Source organism: Myxine glutinosa, chromosome 3 (genome assembly GCF_964187855.1).
Source record: "Myxine glutinosa chromosome 3, kmMyxGlut1.1, whole genome shotgun sequence".
Taxonomy (NCBI): domain Eukaryota; kingdom Metazoa; phylum Chordata; class Myxini; order Myxiniformes; family Myxinidae; genus Myxine; species Myxine glutinosa.
In genome coordinates, this window is record NC_136263.1 from 42703353 (window position 1) to 42724759 (window position 21407).

Consider the following 21407-nt stretch of genomic DNA (forward strand, 5'->3'; position numbering starts at 1 on the left):
GGGAAAGGGGGGTGGGATGACATTAAGAGAAAGGGGGGTGGGATGACATTAAGAGAAAGGGGTGGGGGGGTGACATGAGGAGAAATGGAGGGGGGGTGGGATGACATAAGGTGAAATGGGGGGGGGAGGGTGGGATAACATGAGGAGAAAGGGGGTCAGATGAGGCGGGCAGGGATGGAATGAGGCCAAAGGGGCTGGGATGAGATGAAAAGGAAGGTGTGGGATGAGGAGAAAGGGGATGGGATGAGATGAGGAGGATAGGGGTGAGATGAGAACGAAGGAGAGTCAGATGGGGAGAATGGGGGAAAGATGAAGAGAAAGGGGTGGGATGAGGAGAAAATGGGTGGGATGAGGAGAGTGGGATGGGACGAGAAAGTGTGTGGATGAGGAGAAAGTGTAGCTGACAGGGAGAGAAACATGGGGGAAGGTGGCTCTGGGACGAGAAGGGGGGGGGGGGGAAGAAATGGGTATGGAGGAGGAGGGGAGATGGGGTACAGTTCGGTGGGTTAGAGGTATAGGGAAGGGGAAACTGGTTGACGGACAGATCAATTGATTTCGTGAGGGAAAGAGGGGAAAGGAGAGGGGAGAGGGGAGGGCTGAAGGGTAAGGAAGGGGGAAGGAAGGGTTAGGGAGAAGGGAGGGGTAAGGAGAAGGAAGGGGTAGGGGGAAGAGAGGAGTAGGGGAAGGGAGGAGGAGGGGGAGGGAGGAGGAGGGGGAAGGGAGGAGTAAGGGGAAGGGAGGAGTAAGGGGAAGGGAGGGGTAAGGGGAAGGGAGGAGCAGGGGGAAGGGTGGGGAAGGAGGAGGTGGGCTTGGGGAGGGGAAGAGGTAGGGACAGGGAGGGAGCAAGAAGGGGGAGGTAGGCAGGGAGAAGAGGGAGGGAGGGGAATAGGGGAAGGGAGGGGAGGGGGATAGGGGAAGGGAGGGGAGGGGGATAGGGGAAGGGAGGGGAATAGGGGAAGGGAGGGGAGGGGAGGGGGATCGGGGAAGGGAGTAGAGGGGAGGGGAGGGGGATAGGGGAAGGGAGGGGAGGGGAGGGGAGGGGGATAGGGGAAGGGAGGGGAGGGGGATAGGGGAAGGGAGGAGGATATGAGAGGGGAGGAGGAGGAGAATGGGGGAAGGGAGGGGGATGAGGGAAGGAAGGGGGAGAGGGAGGAGGATGGGAGAAGGGGAGGGAGATGGGGAAAGGGGAGGGGATGGGGGCAGGGAGGAGTAAGGGGAAGGGAGGAGGAGAGGGAAGGGCGGGGGAGGAGAGGGAAGGGCGGGGGAGGAGAGGGAAGGGCGGGGGAGGAGAGGGAAGGGCGGGGGAGGAGAGGGAAGGGCGGGGGAGGAGAGGGAAGGGCGGGGGAGGAGAGGGAAGGGCGGGGGAGGAGAGGGAAGGGCGGGGGAGGAGAGGGAAGGGCGGGGGAGGAGAGGAAAGGGCGGGGGAGGAGAGGGAAGGGCGGGGGAGGAGAGGGAAGTGCGGGGGAAGGAGAGGGAAGTGCGGGGGAGGCGAGGGAAGTGCGGGGGAGGAGAGGGAAGGGCGGGAAAGGAGGAGGCAGGTGTGGGGAGGGGAAGAGGTAGGGACAGGGAGAGAGCAAGAAGGGAGAGGGAGGCAGGTAGAAGAGGGAGGGAGGGGAAGGGGATTAGGGAAGAAAGGGGAAGGGGATGGGGGAAGGGAGGGGAGGGGGATGGGGGAAGGGAGGGGAGGGGGATGGGGGAAGGGAGGGGAGGGGGATAGGGGAAGGGAGGGGAGGGGGATAGGGGAAGGGAGGGGAGGGGGATAGGGGAAGGGAGGGGAGGGGGATAGGGGGAAGGGAGGGGGAGGGGGATAGGGGAAGGGAGGGGAGGGGGATAGGGGAAGGGAGGGGAGGGGGATAGGGGAAGGGAGGCGGATAGGGGAAGGGAGGAGGATGAGGAGAGGGGGAGGAGGAGGAGGAGGAGAATGGGGGAAGGGAGGAGGATGAGGGAAGGAAGGGGTAGAGGGAGGAGGATGGGAGAAGGGGAGGGAGATGGGGAAAGGGGAGGGGATGGGGGCAGGGAGGAGTCAGGGGAAGGGAGGAGGAGAGGGAAAGGCGGGGGAGGAGAGGGAAGGGCGGGGGAGGAGAGGGAAGGGCGGGGGAGGAGAGGGAAGGGCGGGGGAGGAGAGGGAAGGGCGGGGGAGGAGGAGGCAGGTGTGGGGAGGGGAAGAGGTAGGGACAGGGAGAGAGCAAGAAGGGAGAGGGAGGCAGGTAGAAGAGGGAGGGAGGGGAAGGGGATGGGGGAAGAAAGGGGAAGGGGATGGGGGAAGAAAGGGGGAGGGGATGGGGGAAGGGAGGGGAGGGGGATAGGGGAAGGGAGGGGAGGGGATAGGGGAAGGGAGGGGAGGGGGGTAGGGGAAGGGAGGGGAGGAGGATAGGGGGAGGGGGATAGGGGAAGGGAGGAGGATAGGAGAGGGGAGGAGGAGGAGAATGGGGGAAGGGAGGAGGATGAGGGAAGGAAGGGGGAGAGGGAGGAGGATGGGAGAAGGGGAGGGAGATGGGGAAAGGGGAGGGGATGGGGGCAGGGAGGAGTAGGGGGCAGGGAGGAGTAAGGGGAAGGGAGGAGGAGAGGGAAAGGCGGGGGAGGAGAGGGAAGGGCGGGGGAGGAGAGGGAAGGGCGGGGGAGGAGAGGGAAGGGCGGGGGAGGAGAGGGAAGGGCGGGGGAGGAGAGGGAAGGGCGGGGGAGGAGAGGGAAGGGCGGGGGAGGAGAGGGAAGGGCGGGGGAGGAGAGGGAAAGGGCGGGGGAGGAGAGGGAAGGGCGGGGGAGGAGGAGGCAGGTGTGGGGAGGGGAAGAGGTAGGGACAGGGAGAGAGCAAGAAGAGAGGGGGAAGGGGTGGTGGAAGGGAAGGGCAGGGGATGGTGGAAGGGAGGGGGAGGGGATGGTGGAAGGGAGGGGGAGGGGATGGTGGAAGGGAGGGGGAGGGGATGGTGGAAGGGAGGGGGAGGGGATGGTGGAAGGGAGGGGGAGGGGATGGTGGAAGGGAGGGGGAGGGGATGGTGGAAGGGAGGGGGAGGGGATGGTGGAAGGGAGGGGGAGGGGATGGGGGAATGGAGGGGGAGGGGATGGGGGAAGGGAGGGGGAGGGGATGGGGGAAGGGAGGGGGAGGGGATGGGGGGAAGGGAGGGGGAGGGGATGGGGGAAGGGAGGGGGAGGGGATGGGGGAAGGGAGGGGGAGGGGATGGGAGAAGGGAGGGGGAGGGGATGGGGGAAGGGAGGGGGAGGGGATGGGGGAAGGGAGGGGGAGGGGATGGGGAAGGGAGGGGGGATGGGGGAATGGAGGGGGAGGGGATGGGGGAAGGGAGGGGAAGGGAGGGGGAGGGGATGGGGGAAGGGAGGGGGAGGGGATGGGGGAAGGGAGGGGGAGGGGATGGGGGAAGGGAGGGGGAGGGGATGGGGGAAGGGAGGGGGAGGGGATGGGGGAAGGGAGGGGGAGGGGATGGGGGAAGGGAGGGGGAGGGGATGAGGGAAGGGAGGGGAGGGGATGGGGGAAGAGAGGGGAGGGGATGGGGGAAGGAAGGGGGAGGGGATGGGGGAAGACAGGGGGAGGGGAGGAGGATGGGGGAGGAGGGAAGGGAGGTGGATGGGGGAAGGGAGGTGGATGGGGGAAGGGAGGTGGATGGGGGAAGGGAGGTGGATGGGGAGAGGAGAGGTGGATGGGGAGAGGGGAGGGATGGGGGGAAGGGAGGGATTTGGAAGGTGAGGGATTTGGGAGGGGAGGGATTGGGGGAGGGGAGGGGAGGGATTGAGGAGGGGAGGGATTGGGGAGGGATTGAGGAGGGGAGGGGAGGGATTGGGGGAGGGGAGGGATTGGGGGAGGGGAGGGATAGGGGGAGGGGAGGGATAGGGGGAGGGGAAGGATTGGGGAGGGGAGGGATAGGGGGAGGGGAGGGATTGGGGAGGGGAGGGATAGGGGGAGGGGAGGGATTGGGGAGGGGAGGGATAGGGGAGGGGAGGGATAGGGGGAGGGGAGGGATAGGGGGAGGGGAGGAATTGGGGAGGGGAGGGATTGGGGGAGGGGAGGGGAGGGATTGGGGGAGGGGAGGGGAGGGATTGGGGGAGGGGAGGGGAGGGATTGGGGGAGGGGAGGGGAGGGATTGGGGGAGGGGAGGGGAGGGATTGGGGGAGGGGAGGGGAGGGATTGTGGGAGGATAGGGGGAGGGGAGGGATTGGGGAGGGGAGGGATAGGGGGAGGGAGGGATTGGGGAGGGGAGGGATAGGGGGAGGGGAGGGATTGGGGAGGGGAGGGATAGGGGGAGGGGAGGGATTGGGGAGGGGAGGGATTGGGGAGGGGAGGGATAGGGGGAGGGGAGGGATTGGGGAGGGGAGGGATAGGGGGAGGGATTGGGGAGGGGAGGGATAGGGGGAGGGGAGGGATTGGGGAGGGGAGGGATTGGGGAGGGGAGGGATAGGGGAAGCAGAGGGATTGGGGAAGCAGAGGGATTGGGGAGGGGAGGGGAGGGTTTGGGGAGGAGAGGGGAGGGATTGGGGAGGGGAGAAGAGGGATTGGGGAGGTGGAGGGATTGGAGGAGGGAGGGATTGGGGAAGCAGAGGGATGGATGGAAGGGAGGGATGGGGAGAGGGGAGGGATTGGGGAGGGGAGGGATTGGGGAGGGGAGGGATTGGGGAGGGGAGGGGAGGGATTGGGGAGGGGAGGGGAGGGATTGAGGAGGGGAGGGGAGGGATTGGGGGAGGGGAGGGATTGGGGGAGGATAGGGGGAGGGGAGGGATTGGGGGGGGATAGGGGGAGGGGAGGGATAGGGGAGGGGAGGGATAGGGGAGGGGAGGGATAGGGGGAGGGGAGGGATAGGGGAGGGGAGGGATAGGGGGAGGGGAGGGATAGGGGAGGGGAGGGATAGGGGAGGGGGAGGAATTGGGGGCAGGGGAGAAGAGGGATTGGGGAGGTGGAGGGATTGGAGGAGGGAGGGATTGGGGAAGCAGAGGGATGGATGGAAGGGAGGGATGGAGGGATGGGGAGAGGGGAGGGATTGGGGAAGGAGGAAATGGGGAAGGAGGAAGAGGGGAAGGAGGAAGGGGAAAGAGGAAGAGGGGAAGGAGGAAGGGGAAAGAGGAAGGGGAAGGAGGAAGAGGAGGGGAGGAGAGAGTGATTGGAAGAAGGAAACAGTTTGAAAGTAGAAATAAAATGTAAGAAACACCGAATAAAACACTTCGTGAATAATTCGTTTGGGATGTTTTTATGGAGAGGGAGCAAGGAGTATGAAGGATTGGAGGAATTACAAGGAAGCAAGAGTATCGAGGTTCACATACCGGCCCCCAGGGCTGGGCCTCCCGCCTGTTTTCCTGGACGCCGGGCCGGACATTCCTGTCTTCATTTCTCACTGCACTTTCGCACTCCGATCCCGACCTTATCTCGGTTTACAACGTTAAACGCAGCACGTCCTTCCTTATCTGCCAATGTCCACCTGTCTCTTTCGACAGTCGCTTGGACAGGATGAAGGAAACGTTGATATTTTCCGTTAAACACTCGAATCTGAGCCTCGAGCTCAACGCTCGTATTATATTTTACTAATGATACTCAAGAGTACTCGTTTCGCGCTCACTTTTCGAAGCTCTTCTGTATGAAGGCTTCTTGATAGTACTCGCGTTATTATTATTTTTATTCGGCGCGGACGGAACCACGAATGGAGTCGACACCAGTTTCGCTGTTCCGGCGCGGAATGACATAACCGGACGTGACGCACATAACGTCATTTCCATTTCTTGAATTACAATTTTATTCGTCAAATTACATCATATATACATAAATACACTCAGTTATGGTTAAAATAAATCACTTTATTTAAAAAAAGGTAAAACTATAAAGTTTCGGTTGCCATCCACGTGTGCCGATATTATTATATACACCATTCGACGTGGTGATCGGCAAGTTTAGGCTTCTTCTTCATTTGTCTGTTGTTCTCGAAAGGACAGTTTTGTTTCGAAATCTATTTTTACTTATTGACCTTGAGGTTTTAATAGTCAGCTGAAATCTTCGTGCTCAGGAAATATTATCAAAATAATGTGGAAGCCATCTGGACGCCATCGTAACTCGCACAGGACATTCCATTTAAACTGTTATGACAACTAGCGAAGAGAGGACGTGCAAGTTCTGCAAACGAGACCCAACTGTTCAAGAAACACCGAAGTCTTGAACTTTTCAACATAAGCATTTCGAGTTCGGAAGAAAACGTCTTCTTGTTTCGTGCAACTCGTTTTCCTTGACGTGTCTCGTTCCGAGAACATTTTGAACGCCACGCGTGACGTCATTACATCGTGACGTTTGATGAAAATTGGGGCCATTTCCGACATCGTTTTCATCTTCAGAATTAGCGGGGAAGGTCGCTGATGCCACGTCCACTGTTGGAGTGTTGGATGGAGCAGCAATTTGCAATTTGTTCAGGATGCCAGCGATAACTCGCCCACTTTTCGGAAATGTCACGTCAGTGGGATCATCAACATTCACCACCAAGTGCTGATAGACTAGTTTGGCAGGAGATACAGGTTCCCGTGCACCACCCTAAAACTAAATTCCAAAATGATTTTTAGCACCTCTAGGACATCTACTTCAAGAATTTTGATGCTGCCAGCGGGAAAAAAAATGTCCTCCGGGGTCATAATTCGCATATTTCCAAGATGGCTGCCATCCCCACCATTAAAAAAAAGTGTCATGTGTCAGTAACTAATGAGCCGATTTTGATGATCTTGGTGTCGATACCCTGGTTTTATGAGCTGTTGAATCGATTTCCGAGGTTTTTAAAACGATTGGAGGTCAATGTCACATGATTCAGGCGAACGTCAGGGTCATTTTGTTAAGAAATCGCTTCATTTCCATTTTCCAACATGCATTATTTTTGACCCAGCTCCCATCGATATGGTGATAGAAGTTTACTTATTGCTTTAAAAACTTTTCTTATTATCATATTATTATATGTATATGTGTATTGATATTTATATGTATACTTTTTTTTTTAGTGGGGCAACTTAGCATAACAATTGTGCATTTTGTGAGGAAAGCACCAAATTTGGCACACTAGTAGACTATCATATTATGAAAAGATCTGGATATTGGGCCATCTCAGATTCAGAGATTTGATTTTTGCAAGATTTCGATTCGATTGGGATCGAAGAGAACACCTTCTTCGTCTTCTGTACAGTGAAGTTGCCAGCCCTGAATTCTCTGGCTACATCTGGGTGCTTCATTGGGAGTGCAACCATGTCCCTCAGGTGAACAGGGACCCACCTGGCATAGTGTGTGTGGTCTAAGGCATGGAACCATGGGACCAGTTCCGTCAGGGCATCAAGGTACGTCGTGAATGAAGCCTGCCGCAGAGAACGCACCTAGACCAGTACCAACATCTCTAGTTCCAGCACAGTTGCCCAGTACTGAAAGTTGGGAATGTCTTCTCCTCTCTGGTGACACCAGTCTTCGAACTCAGGCAGGTCTTCTGCATCATCAGCATATGTCATACAGTGGCGTTCATATGCACGGTGTTGCAGGATGTGCAGTGCCGCTGCAGTGATTTGATGAGCTCTTCTTGTGCGGGTGACGTGGGCAGCTCGCAGGAAGGAGTCGGCCGTCCCTGGCGTTACAATCTCAGCTTGCAAATCTGCAAATCTTGCAAAAATCAAATCTCTGAATCTGAGATGGCCCAATATCCAGATCTTTTCATAATATGATAGTCTACTAGTGTGCCAAATTTGGTGCTTGTATCACAAAATGCACAATTGTTTTGCTATATTTAGCTTAGCTGCCGGACTACTTCTCGATCTATTGGTGAAGGTGCATGCTGCTTCAACAGTGAATGCTTGATTCCGGTGATGGTGATATGCAGAGAATATATCATATAGCTATATGTGCATAGCGAACTAATACCAGCTTAGCAATAGTGATGGTGGACAGTCAAGCTTTATTAACCATGGTGAAAAAGAAGAGGAAAAGTGAACAAAGTTCAGATGCGTCTGAAACCCTCTGTGAAACAGAAGTGTCTTACCTCCACTTGCGTGTTGCACACCCCCAAGGAATCTGATGATAAGACACAATAGATCTACAAAAAGAGAAGTATACATATAATAATACGAATAATAAGATAATAACAAAGTTTTAAAAGCAATAAGTAAGTTTCTATCACCATATCTGTGCGAACTGGGTCAAAAAGAATGCATGTCGGAAAATGAAAATGAAGCGTTTTCTTAACAAAATGACCTTGACCTCCAATAGTATTGAAAACCTCGGAAATCGATTCAGCATCTCAGAAAACCATAATATCGACACCAATTTCATCAAAATCGGCTCATTAGTTACTGACACATGACACTTAGCATTTTAATGGTGCGGATGGCAGCCATCTTGCAAATATGCTAATTAGGACCCTGTGTGACATTTTTCCCTCCCTGGCAACATCAAAATTCTTTAAGTAGATGTCCTAGGGGTGCTAAAACTAATTTTGGAATTCGGTTTTAGGGTGGTGCATGGGAACCTATATCTCCTGTGAAACTAGACCAGCTCAGCTTCCTCCGATGAACGGCACACCCATTGCACACCCATTGATAATGTTGCCCCGCCCTGCATGTGAATCACCAGGAGTGTTTCTCACCCCCATTACCAAGTTTGAGTCCTTAAGCCACTTGGCGAGTGCTCTACAAACTGATTGGTAATGGATCCCTCCCCTGGATGACGGTTTATAGCTGCATGGATATCAAGATTCAAACCCAGGAGAGACGCTTCGAAGGGGAGTGGGGAAACCTCCAAGCCAACCTTGCCACAGCTACCAAGCGGTAAAAGGTGGTTGGTGGTTTGAATAATACTCCAAACTGACGGGTGATGGAATTTACAATTTGACAAAAAAAATTCTACAAAACAGTTTGTAAGAATCTTCAATTTCATTGTGTAATTGAGCTGCTAAATGTATCTGTAAAATGAGGAACTCGAATGGCAAGTTAGGCAACAAGTTTCTAAAACAACTATCGGGGACGCCTCTTTGTGGTGGTTTCCCCCTCCCCCCAACGCAAGTCGGGGGCCAAATCTTCCCCAATCTTCCAAGAACCTCATCCTCACTTCCAACCTATTAAAACCAGGAACACATGTGAAAGTCCAACTGTACAGAATGGCCATAAAGTCCCGATGCATAATAGTGTGTCGTGTTTGTTTTCCAGGTACGGCTTCAGCATGACGGACACCAGTGAGTACACGATAAAGAGAGACTGATTACTTGTGTTTGGGTTCATGAATGCGCACGAGAAGGAGCAAGTTTTGAAGACATGAGGACAAGATTTTTGCAGAGATTCGATAAGCCAGCTCCTACAGTGCATTCAGAAAGTATTCAGACCCCTTCACTTTTTTCACATTTTGTTATGTTGCAGCCTTATGCTGAAATCGTTTAAATTCATTTTTTCCTCATCAATCTACACTCAATACCCCAAAATGACAAAGAGAAAACAGGATTTTAGAAAGTTTTGCAAATTTATTAAAAAGAAAAAACTGAAATATCACATTTCCATAAGTATTCAGCCCCTTTACGATGACACTTGAAACGTAGCTCACGTGCCTCCCATTTCTATTGATCATATTTGAGATGTTTCTACACCTTGATTGGAGTCCACCTGTGGTAAATTCAATTGATGGACATGATTTGGAAAGGCACACACCTGTCTGTATCTCACAAGACACACACACAAGGTCTCACAGCTGACAATGCATATCAGAGCAAAAACCAAGCCAGGAGGTCGATGGAACTGCCTGCAGAGCTCAGAGACAGGATTGTGTCGAGGCACAGATCTGGGGAAGCCTACAAAAAATCTCTGCTGCATTGAAGGTTCCCAAGAGCACAGTGGTCTCCATAATTCTTAAATGGAAGAAGTTTGGAACAACCAGGACTCTTCCTAGAGCTGGCCGCCCGGCCAAACTGAGCAATCGGGGGAGAAGGGCCTCGGTAAGAGAGGTGACCAAGAACCCGATGGTCACTCTGGCTGAGCTCCAGAGATCCTGTGTGGAGATGGGAGAAACTTCCAGAAGGGCAACCATCACTGCAACACTACACCGATCTGGGCTTTATGGCAGAGTGGCCAGACGGAAGCCAAACAGTTCAATCTTGGTTTCATGAGACCACAGAATCTTGTTTCTCACAGTCTGAATCCTTTAGGTGCTGTCCTCATAAAAGAACATAAAATAAAGTTTATTCTCTCGAGTTATTATTTTGTATGCAGCCTGTGGCTGCTGGTTGCATCATTGCTAGAAGCACGGCTGTGCCCCGTTTCCAGTAAGCTGGTACTCATTTTTGCTGACCTCATAAGGATGAGAGGCTGAGTCAACCCACCTGGTGGCATGTAGCAGCACGACAGGGGCTCCAACTCGAGACCCTAAGATCTTAAACCTAGGCCACTGAACAGTTAAGCCAACTCCAGGCTTACTTTCCTGTACCATATGAAGAACATAAAATAAAGTTTATTTTCTTGAGATCACGAAACTTACCTTTAATAGTAATGATGATAAACTTGATCCAATAATATGATGGTGACGATAAAGACGAGTTAATGGAGATGATGGTACCAAGCCATAACGGTGGAATCTTCTTCACCCCGACACGCATGCTGTGCCCTCCAACGCTATATATATCGATATATTGCATAGTTCTTGTAAGTATAATGAAAGCGATTTGTTTGATAAGTCTTCAAGTATATAATTCAATTAAAATAGAGGTTTAAAGAGGCTTAAAAGTGTATAAATAAAATAATTCTGAGTTTTACCACCATTTTCCTAGCGGCTATTACGGCAACTTATTTATAGATTTTTCATCGATTTAATTTTGCATTCAGCCCAATGGTTGCATCATTACTGAGGTATGTACCCGGTGGGTGGGTTGACTCAAGACCGTCATCATTCCGAGGTCGGAAAAATGAGGTACCAGCTTACTGGGCACTGCATCAGTAGCACAGCAGTGCTCTCGACAACGATGCAACCAGCAGCCACAGGCTGCATACAAAATGATGAAATTACTGAGGTGCAGGTGTAATGCTGCACCTACCCATTCAGGCAATAATTTGGGATTTGGCCAGGGTGCTGGCAATGACTTTACCTCCTCTTCATGAGACACCATTGGAACGTCCATCTAATGCGAGCAAACAAGACACGCACTTCACCCTGTCCAATCCCACTTCCTTCCCCAGGAGTACTCTTAATCCATAAAGAGCATTGGGCCACGATTGTGGCCGACACGTGTATGCAAATGAGTTTAAACTGGCATCAACCCAAAGACCAAATCATGACCTTTCTTACAATAATACCTATAATACCTGTGTAGCTTTTGAAAGCTTGCTTCTAATTGGTGGAGAAAAGCAGATGACAAAAAAAAGCATTTCTGGCATATTAACTAGTAAATCCAGCACTTTATGGGTGAAGAAGCAGGAGAGCCAGGAAGCCATTCCACTAAGCCGGAAGTTGCCTTTTAACAAGTGTACTCATGGTGGTACCTGGGGATAGTTCACTGCACGCTGATGAAGGGCAGTAAGCCAGAAATGCATCCGTGGATCGGTTCCCTTTTAGTGCCTATAGGCTGATTGGTACTGCAGTTAGCTATGGAGCACCTCTCCACCTCATACTGAATTTATTAGTGAGGAGTTATTTCACAGACTGCAATCAAGCTGGAAGTTACATTTTACCTTCAATATTGTCTTTCTTCGCTAAAATAAAGACCTAGATAACCATGTAATGAATGACAAAACAGGGTGGATATGTCACATGGGTTTAGTCACCATTCCAGTTATGAGGTGAGAATATACATATATAGTTACTGCAGCTCTTTTTTTTTTTTTTATCCCCCCACCAGCTATCTTTTTCATTGTATAATTCATTCTCAGGCATATTTGTCGTTGCTTAAGGAAAAGCCTTTCCTTAATCAATTCAATATACTCCCATTCATCACTTGCTTGTTTGCCTTTTTTTGACATAAAAGTTTAGTACTGTGTTCTAATCAGACAGCGTATATTGAGCTCCTCTTCTTCTTCAACGGAAGTCTCTTCTTAAGGTTACCTGTGCCACTGAAGGTGTATGGAGGTTATGTTTTCACTCCTGTTTGTTTGCCTGTGAGGATATCGCAAAAAAAAAGTTGTGGATGGATTCGGACAAAACTTGGTGGACAGTTTGGATGTGTGACAATGATGAATTGATTGGATTTGGTGAAGTTCCAAATCCGGATACTAGAATTTTAAAATTTTATGTGATTCTTCACCATTGAAAGAAGGGCCAAAAACGATATATAGCACGACATTTCAAAAAGTTGTGGACGGATTCTGACGAAAGTAGGTAGAGGAGTTTGTTAGGTGATGAGAACAAGCCGATTCGATGTTGGTTCAGATCTGGATGGTCTGGCCTATCAGTGGGATACAAAATGTAAACTGTTCAGCCAGGAGGAGGTAGGTATGCACACTACCAAGTGCAGTTCTAGTTTAGTTAGGTATATGTATGGTGATTGTAATAATTTTTCTGAGCCCTGAGTGTCAAATCATTGAAAATAAATAATAAATACAAATCAAACAGCCATGATACCATCACATTTATTTGCAATGAAGACAAAAATGTCATTCTTATATTCTAAGAAATTTCTCAACCACTACTATCTCAAGCAGTCCTATGACTTTCTCCCATCCTGCACTAACGCATCACTGGAGTAAACTTTTTGGTTTTGGGATAGACAAGCAGAGACGGTGTCAGCTGATGTCGAGGTAGTTAAGGAAGCGGGAAAGGCTTGCAGGAAGTTTGACCGAGTGCAAGTCAGCAATTGAGAGATGGAGACGCAAAGAGAGGCGGCAGAGCTGCTGGAGTGTAGGTACATGAGGAGGAGGAAGCCAAAACTGCAGGCCTCCATCGCTCGTCCTGGGGCAAATAAAAGAAAAGTGAAAAACACTAAGAGGGTGGCTTTGCCATTGCCATGCATCATGGTAAATAGAACGTGCTACTTTAGAAGGATGAAGTTCTGTATGATGTGCTGGTTACAATGCCAAACATGCTGCTCTGGCAAACACATCTTACATTGTAATTGCATTGCATTTAGCAAACGCAACATAGGCTGTAGTGCCTGCTTCGCACAATCAACAATCACCCAGAAAGCAGGGAATTGCTCTAATCAATTTCTTTATTTAAAAAAAAAAAAAAATCTTTAATCATGGAAGTGCAAAACAGCAAATTAAATATTATGAAAGCCTGGTGTTGGCTCTACGGTTAAGGTGGCTGACTTTATATCTTAGGGTCTTGGGTTAATGCCCCTGTCGGGCTACTGAATTAACATGCTGGTAACATGGGGGCATTGCTTCAGTGACGTGCTGGTAACATGGGGGCAAAGCTTCAGCGGCATGCTGGTAACATGAGGGCATTGCTTCAACGGCATGCTGGTAACATGGGGGCATTGCTTCAGCGGCATGCTGGTAACATGGGCGCATTGCCTCAGTGGCATGCTGGTAACATGGGGGCATTGCTTCAGCGGCATGGTGGTAACATGGGGGCATTGCTTCAGCGGCATGCTGGTAACACATGGGCATTGATTACATGGGCATTGATTGCTTCAGCAGCATGCTGGTAACACATGGGCATTGATTGCTTCAGCAGCATGCTGGTAACACATGGGCATTGATTGCTTCAGCAGCATGCTGGTAACACATGGGCATTGATTGCTTCAGCAGCATGCTGGTAACACATGGGCATTGATTGCTTCAGCAGCATGCTGGTAACACATGGGCATTGATTGCTTCAGCAGCATGCTGGTAACACATGGGCATTGATTGCTTCAGCAGCATGCTGGTAACACATGGGCATTGATTGCTTCAGCAGCATGCTGGTAACTTCACCTGGTAGTCAGGTTCACTATGTTAACAAATATAATATCGTTCAAAATTTTGGTAGATTAGCAAAACTATACATTTCTGGAATACTCAGAGCATGGAGAATCCGAAAATCAATGTTGGCATTTGCACAGACACCTGCATGGCCGCCATTTTGGATTTTCAAAATGGCCGCCATAAAATACATATTTTGCGCTATCTCGGCTTCTAGTCAATCTAGAAACTTAATTAAATATGCTAATCCTATGTTTTCTGGGTTAAGGAATCCAATAAAGGCCTCAAAATAGTGCTCAGGATTATAGAAAAGCAACAAACAAAGGTAATTGAAAACCATTGTCTTTATATTTGTGATATAACTGTATTACATAATACATGATATTGCAAGTCCTTTGAAGTTATAGGTATGGGTTTATAAAGCAAGAAAGCAGCCTTGTTAGTATCAGATTGAACTATAAGTCCTATACACAGGATCTACTAGGTCTACACCGTTCAGGAATATGCTGTTACAGATCTTCATCACTGTCCTGAGGGTCATTTTCACAAAGGTGTCTATGCAAATGCAAACATTAATTTTTGGATTCCTCATGCTCTGAGTATTCCAGAAATGTATAGTTTTGCTAATCTACCAAAATTTTGAACGAAAAAACATGGTGAACCTGACTATGGGCATTGCTTCAAAATTATGCAGCCAAGCAACCAAAGGCTGCATACGAATAAATAATTTAAAATATACATTATGAACACTCATAAATGCAGAGGAAGCAGTAGAAGATGCCAAGTCATTGGCAATGGGATTATTCAGCCCAAAGAATATTAATGGCACAATCGATGAATAATGATTGTCAGTCACCATAAAAGAACAAAACATGACAAAGAAAATGGTGAGCAAGAAAAACAACAACAAAACAAACTAGACCGGCGCTCTTCAATGTCACAACGTCGACTGATATGCCTCCGCTCACATTATTACATCATAAAACATAATTGCACCAAGTTTGACTTGGATCATTTACAGCCATTCTCAAATTATCACGGTAACAGAAACCGATCACGTACAGATGGATGAACAACCCAAAAACATAATGAAGTAGGCAGGAAAGCACAAAATACAAAACTACCTATTATATGTTGTTTCTTTAAAATAAGGAAACTTGGCTGCAAGGAGAAAATCTTACCCCACAATGAGCACCCAACCACCTGATGTGTATGAACAGCAGAGACCTCCGCTCACCGAGGCAACGGCAATTGGACATTCCTCCCCGAGACGCCATAAACGCATCAACCTGCAAGATACAATTTGAGTGTTACAGAAGACGCCGAAGGAGGATGAGCACAAAATGGATCGTAGAGGAAAGGAACTCAGCAGTGGGGAATGAAAATGTTCAAGCGAGTATCTGCTTGTATAATATGGATGCACACCAGCGAGGTAAAAGATGTCTTCACCCACGCTAATTATCCACCACTTGTCGAATAAACGGACAAACACTTTTGTGTCCTTTCTCACCTGTCATCAGCAAGAGTAGCCAAGTGCATTCCATCCGGACTGAACGCTACAGCTTTCACCCAGTGATCATTCGCTCCTCCGGCAAAAATTGGTGATGGAGGAGGAAGGAGGTGCCTGAGTATGGGTAAAGGTCAAAATTTAAGCACTTGCTGGAAGTGATCAATAGAGCTCTTGAAAATAATGATCGACAGGGAGAAGTACTTGATCTGATGGGATGGATAACTGAGCACCTGAGTGTGTTGAGGAGAGTGGCGGATTGAGGTTCCCAGAGGCACACTGTGGAATCAAAAGAAGCGGTGGCAAGGACAGCGCCGTCTGGCGAGAAGTCACAGCTGACCACGTCATGGTGGTGAGCATCAAGCTTAGCCCTGAGGTGCCAGCTCTTCACTGTCCAAAGGCAGGCCTGAATGTCAAAACGAAGAGTTAAAAAATGAGTTCTCTTACTGGATGAAAAGTCCCAGCAGCTCCCTTGGTTCCAAAGAGTATTCGTTCATAAAACAATGCTTTGCCCTTTTTAACTACTCCCCAAGTCCATTGCTGACCGATTTTCCATTTCCAACGGAGCATAGGAGAGAAGAGTCAGGAGAGAAGGCAGAGCATCTGACCCAACCAGGATGGCCCTTCAAGACCTTCACCATGTTGCCTTGGGTAGGGAGTAGCAAGAAGGGAAGATGCAACTTTCCTCGCTTCACAAGTTCACCTTGAAGCATTCACCTCCACAACCCTGGCCATATATGTTTTACTTTCCCACCTTCCTCTAACCCACACCCCCTAAATCAATCTTCTCTAAAGTCTCAGTCTCACTCAATCATTCTCTCTCTCACTCTCTCTCACCATCATCCCTCATATCCCACACCCTCAGTGTTCTGTCTTGTGAGGCCGAGACAAGGGTGAGAAGGCCATCTGGTGAGAAGGTGAGATGCAAAATGGCAGCAGAGTGATCCATCAGATATAATAGGAACTGACCTGTGAGGATGTGGATGGAGAGAAGGTTAGGGAAAGAGCTTGAGCAGGTGAAGCAGGTGATCTGTTGGATTCTTGTTCCAAGAGATCAAATGATTGTCATTAGTGTGCAAGAGAGTTGGAGATGAGTGAACCAGAAAGTTAGGAAAACAGACGATGGAGTAAAAAGCTTCACATGTGAATGTTTGTGGATAGGTGTTAGAGCATTTGAAAAGGGCAACCGCGTGAGGTCAAGTGCTTTTCTTGTGCAACACTTTTGTGGAAGAGCTCATCCTAAGGCCTTCAAGGGTAGACGCAACCAGTCAAACTTCAAGGATAATATAGGACTTTTTTAACCAAAGGTGGTAATACCACAGGTAGGATAACAATGTAGAATGAAAAAATAGACAAAATAAATGTTTGGGGCTGGTATTTACCACGACACAAAGGCAAACGATTGGTAGACAAACACCCTTTTTGTTGACATCCATTGAATGGTAATAAGTGATTGAAGCAAACAAACAATGGGAAGAATATTTTATTCAAAGGGACAAGGGTCGGATGGGGTGTTGCAGATATGGGACTCGTGCAATTCCTGTCCTTCACAAATAAGATTTTTTTTCCATATAGTTCTATAAAACCAGTATAGTAAATACCAATCTTATCGCTGCAATAAAAACCAATCCACCTCTAGTTTGATAAGAACTGTGCAGTGCCACATACTCTCAATACAGTAAGTCTATATTCAGCAGCGTATGCGGTAATATGACCTAAATACCAGTGAAGACTGACAAAAAGCAGAAAACAAAGAAATGATTCTAAACAATGTAAATATGGCCAACCCGTAGACATTGCAGAAAGAGAAAGAAAAGGGGAGGGAGTGGAGAAGAAGAAGAAGAAGAAGAAGAAGAAGAAGGAAGAAGAACCACTCATTTCATGTCTTTAGATGCCTAGCGCTGCCGAGGCAGTTTTCCGTTGGCATGGGGACACAATGATGGATGGGTGTGGGTCACCACTCCGACTCAGGATACGCGAATGGCTCATTCTTCCCAGTAAGCCGGTACTCATTTTGCCGACATCAGAAGGATGGCAGGCTGAGTCAACCCAACAGGGGCTCAAAATCATGACCCTAAGATCTTAAGGCAACCACCTTAACAATTAAGTCAACACCAAGCTTTTGGAGTAGGGAAAAATCACATAAAAAATGAACCAATTGCTTAACCTTAGTTTTCGCTTCGGGTGTGTGGGGTAATAAAAGTGCATTAGTAAAATTTTAAATATATTTCAAATGACCATCACACTACCTTTTATCTATCATGGTTAATCATGGCATGGCATCCCAGAGAGGGGGAGGTTGAGGGTGGGTAATTATTACACATTAGAAAAGAAAAAAAAGAATTCTCTCAATTTAAGAGAAATTTATTGGAAGGCAAAAATGAAACCCACCATTGGTAAAAATTCCACATATGATGCAAGAATGTCACCTCAATCGTTAAAATAAACAACACAAAGTCCGACAATGATGGTGCAAAGGTGGCGCACTTGGCTTTGAGCCTTCTGGCCTGGATTTCAATCCCATCCTGACTATAAAGTATAAACGGTTGGATTGACTATTCACAGACAGAGACAGGGCCTATGTCCCTCGGACAGATGACAAATTGATCGTCCAAAATGCTCGCATTAGTTGGTGGAAGTTAATGATCGCACGGCATCATTTGATAAGAGCAGGCGAGCGAACAAATATTAAATTCCTGTCCTATGCTATGCTGCAGATAGCAAGTGTGTGTTATCCTGTGTGATTGCTATGCAGGCACCCAGGTGTTCGCAAGTCACACGTGAACGGCCATCTTTGGATGGAAGTTTCCCCCCAAAATAGGGATTTTTTTGTTTGTTTATTTAAAGTCTTATGATGATGTTAGTATGATTCTACATGCTGCCCTGCCTTCTAGAAACCATTGAAATTGGTTTAAAATACCTTTAGCCAGTGCAGTACAGTCAACCCTCATCAATCCGACCCCATTTAATCCGGAAATCTGGCTATCCGAACAAAACATACATGAACAGATTTCCGCCATTCATTTTATCCCTCTAATCCGCAAAATCGTTTATCCGACAATCTCGCTAATCTGACATTAGGTGCTGGGAACAAAGTAGTCCGGATTAACAAGGGTTGACTGTATACTGTTTATCCACCGGGTGAGCGCCAGGGGTATTGTCCCTATTTTTTTATTGCGGACCCTAGGCAACAAAAAGCTTCATATAAAAAATTTTTAAAAACCACCTTTAGAGGCCATTTTTCCCTGCAAGCGGGGGTTGGCCTTTTTCGGGAACTGTGGTTGTTGTTGTTTTTCGGTCCCCTTTTTGAAGCAATGTTTTACGGCCGGATGCCCTTCCTGACGCCAACCCTTTTTGCCGCCTTTAACGACAAGCAGGGAATTACCAGTGAACTGGTACTCAATTTGCCGACCTCGGAAGGATGACAGGCTGAGTCAACCCCCCTGGCGTTAATTCAGCGATTGACCGGGATTCGAACCCAGGATCCTAGGATCCTAAGCCGGCACCCTAGCCGCTAGCCCAACACCAGGGCTTCATATACTTATAACAGACTTCATATAACAAAAAGCTTCATATATAGAACAAAATTTCAAAATAAGCACCTCACCGTCATTAGAGCATTTAAATTGCATCAGATGTGGCAATACATGTGAATTGTTGCTCCCAGCTTTCTGGCTTGATGACAGGAGACACAATTTGCATTTTTGCCGCCACCATCCCTACCCCGTTTAGAATCCCATGCAGGCACAGCAACTTGCTAGTTCACTTTTTTTTCAACATTCAAAGGCTATGTGAGAAACGTGATTAATTTTTTACATTCAGATGTATGGAACGCAATGTATATTTGATTAATTAAATAAGTACTTAATTAATCGCTAATAATTAAATAACTCCTCAATTAATTGATTAATCAAAAAACAAAAAATACAGTTTTTGACAAAGGACTTGCTCACTATTGTGCCGAAATTTCAGCTTCCTAGCTCAAAGGATGGCTGAGATATCGCCGGACAAACAAACAAGAAAGAAAGAAAGAAAGAAAGCAAGAAAGCAAGAAAACAAACAAACAAACAAACCGGTCTTCCGGTCCCTCGGGCGACGAGGCTTGCTTCGATCTCTCCACGGCATCGAAGTTTGTGTGTTTTCCCATTCGTGTCTTTGTCGGGTTTCCGCTGGTTGTTTTGTTGTGTGTGTGTTGTTGTGCGTTTCTGTTTAGTTTTGGTTTTGTGGTTGTTGCGGATTTGTGTGTGATTGGTCGTTTTTTATTCGTGCCTCGTGCGCAGCCTGGTCTTTCCCGGCTCCCTTCCCCCCGTCGGTGTTTTGTGAGTGTAAGTTCTTTCCTTCATAGTATTTGCTTGTTTCTTTGATTTTCTTTTCTCCCCCCTGCCTCTTGCAGGCATCTTACCCTTTGTCCGGCGTTTTTAAAAACAGGACAAATTGATAGACAAATAATTCTATATTGATTCTTTCTCTCCTCCCAGACACGTGCTTGTTCGCTCTCCTCCTCATCTCGACTTGTGCCCCGCCCCCTGTATCTCGTTTTTCTTCCGCCTCTGCTCCTTCTTTCTCAAATCCACGTTCTCGCTTGGAGACTTTTCCCAGATTGTTTTTCATGGTTTTCATGGTTCTGTTTGGATATTGTTGGAATATGTTTAAACCGCAGCCGTGATGCTGACGCCGCCTCCCCCCCCCCCCCCCCCCCCAGAATTTCCATGTTTTAAACGTTTCCCAGTGTGTACCCTGGTTAGAATAGGTACACCGTATCCCTGCGTGTCGTAAGAGACGACTAAGAGGGTTGGCGTCAGGAAGGGCATCTGGCCATAAAAACATTGCCTCAAAAAGAGAACCATGACAATTACAAGTACATATGGGCAGGGTACAGCCCGAAGTGGAGATCGGTTTCTGAGGTTTGGGACATGGAATGTAGGGACAATGACAGGGAGATCAGGAGAAGTGGTGGAAGTATTGGTCAGAAGAAGAGTGGACATATGTTGTGTGCAGGAGACGAGATGGAAGGGAAGTGGTGTGAGAATGGTGAAGGGTAGGCAGGGACAGAAATACAAGTTTGTGTGGCAAGGGTGCCTGGAGGGCATGAATGGTGTTGGTGTCCTGTTTTCTGAGGAGTTTGTAGACAGTGTGGTGAGTGTGACTAGAGTGAGTGATAGGTTGATGATGGTGAAAATGATGATTGGAAAGCCCTTGGTGAACGTCATCTCGGGATATGCTCCGCAGGTTGGTCGAAGCGATGAAGAGAAGGACAAGTTCTGGTGTGCGATAGAGAAGCTGATGGAAAACGTGAAAGATGAGGAAGTTGTTGTGGTGGGAGGAGACCTAAATGGACATGTGGGAAGGAGTATGGATGGTTTTGAGGGAGTTCATGGGGGTTATGGATATGGTGTGAGAAATGGAGAAGGTGAAAGGATTTTGGAGTTTGCTGATGGAGCTGATTTGTAATACTCAGTTCCAGAAAGAGGATAACAAGCTTGTTACATACACATCAGGTGGGTCAACGACAACCGTTGACTACCTGATGGTGCGTAGGCGAGATGGGGGCACCTCCGGGACACAAAGGTGATCCCGGGGGAGGAGGCTGTTTCAGAGCACCACTTGGTTGTCTGCGACATAAGGGTGAAAGGTGCGAGGAGAGCTCGGCGGGTGAAGTACCAACCGAGAATGAAGGTGTGGAGGTTGAAAGAGGTGACAGTAAGGGAGGCATTAAAAGAGAGGCCGAGTAGGGTAGAGGATGATGTGGTTGAGCTTGAAAGTGGTTGGATGTCAATGAAAGCTAGTCTGTTGGGAGCCGTTGGTGAGGTATGTGGATGGACAAAAGGACCACCGAGGCACTCGGAAACATGGTGGTGGGATGATGAAGTTGGAAAGAGGATTGACGAGAAGAGGAAGAAGTTCAAGGAGTGGCAGAAGGCGAAGGGTACGGGAGCAGAAACAGCAGAGCATGAAAGTTATAAGGCAGCCAGGAAGGCTGCAAAGAAATTGGTAGCAAAGGCGCAGGAGGCATGTAGGAAAATGTTCGGAGAACGCTTTGATTCGGAAGAGGGTCAGAAAGCAGTATTCAGGATTGCAAAGC

At 48.7% G+C, this 21407-nt stretch overlaps 2 protein-coding genes across 4 annotated transcripts in view; both read right to left on the reverse strand.

Annotated features, from left to right (window-relative positions):
* Positions 1-5674, reverse strand: part of LOC137423637 (uncharacterized) — an 87369-nt gene extending 81695 nt beyond the window's left edge. For all 3 annotated transcript variants that reach the window (XM_078773957.1, XM_078773958.1, XM_078773956.1), the window contains exon 1: positions 5263-5674. In XM_078773957.1, the coding sequence (XP_078630083.1) occupies positions 5263-5327 (65 nt within the window). In that variant the 5' untranslated portion in view covers positions 5328-5674. The remainder of the gene's footprint in view (positions 1-5262) is intronic.
* Positions 5675-12527: 6853 nt separating this feature from the next.
* The window catches only part of WSB1 (WD repeat and SOCS box containing 1), a 41295-nt gene continuing 32415 nt past the window's right edge, over positions 12528-21407 (reverse strand). Inside the window, exons 4-9 of the mRNA XM_068110987.2 lie at positions 16163-16294; positions 15871-15971; positions 15559-15731; positions 15329-15442; positions 15000-15107; positions 12528-12862 (exon numbers count right to left, since the gene is read on the reverse strand). Coding sequence (XP_067967088.2) covers positions 12697-12862; positions 15000-15107; positions 15329-15442; positions 15559-15731; positions 15871-15971; positions 16163-16294 — 794 coding nt within the window. The 3' untranslated portion in view covers positions 12528-12696. The remainder of the gene's footprint in view (positions 12863-14999; positions 15108-15328; positions 15443-15558; positions 15732-15870; positions 15972-16162; positions 16295-21407) is intronic.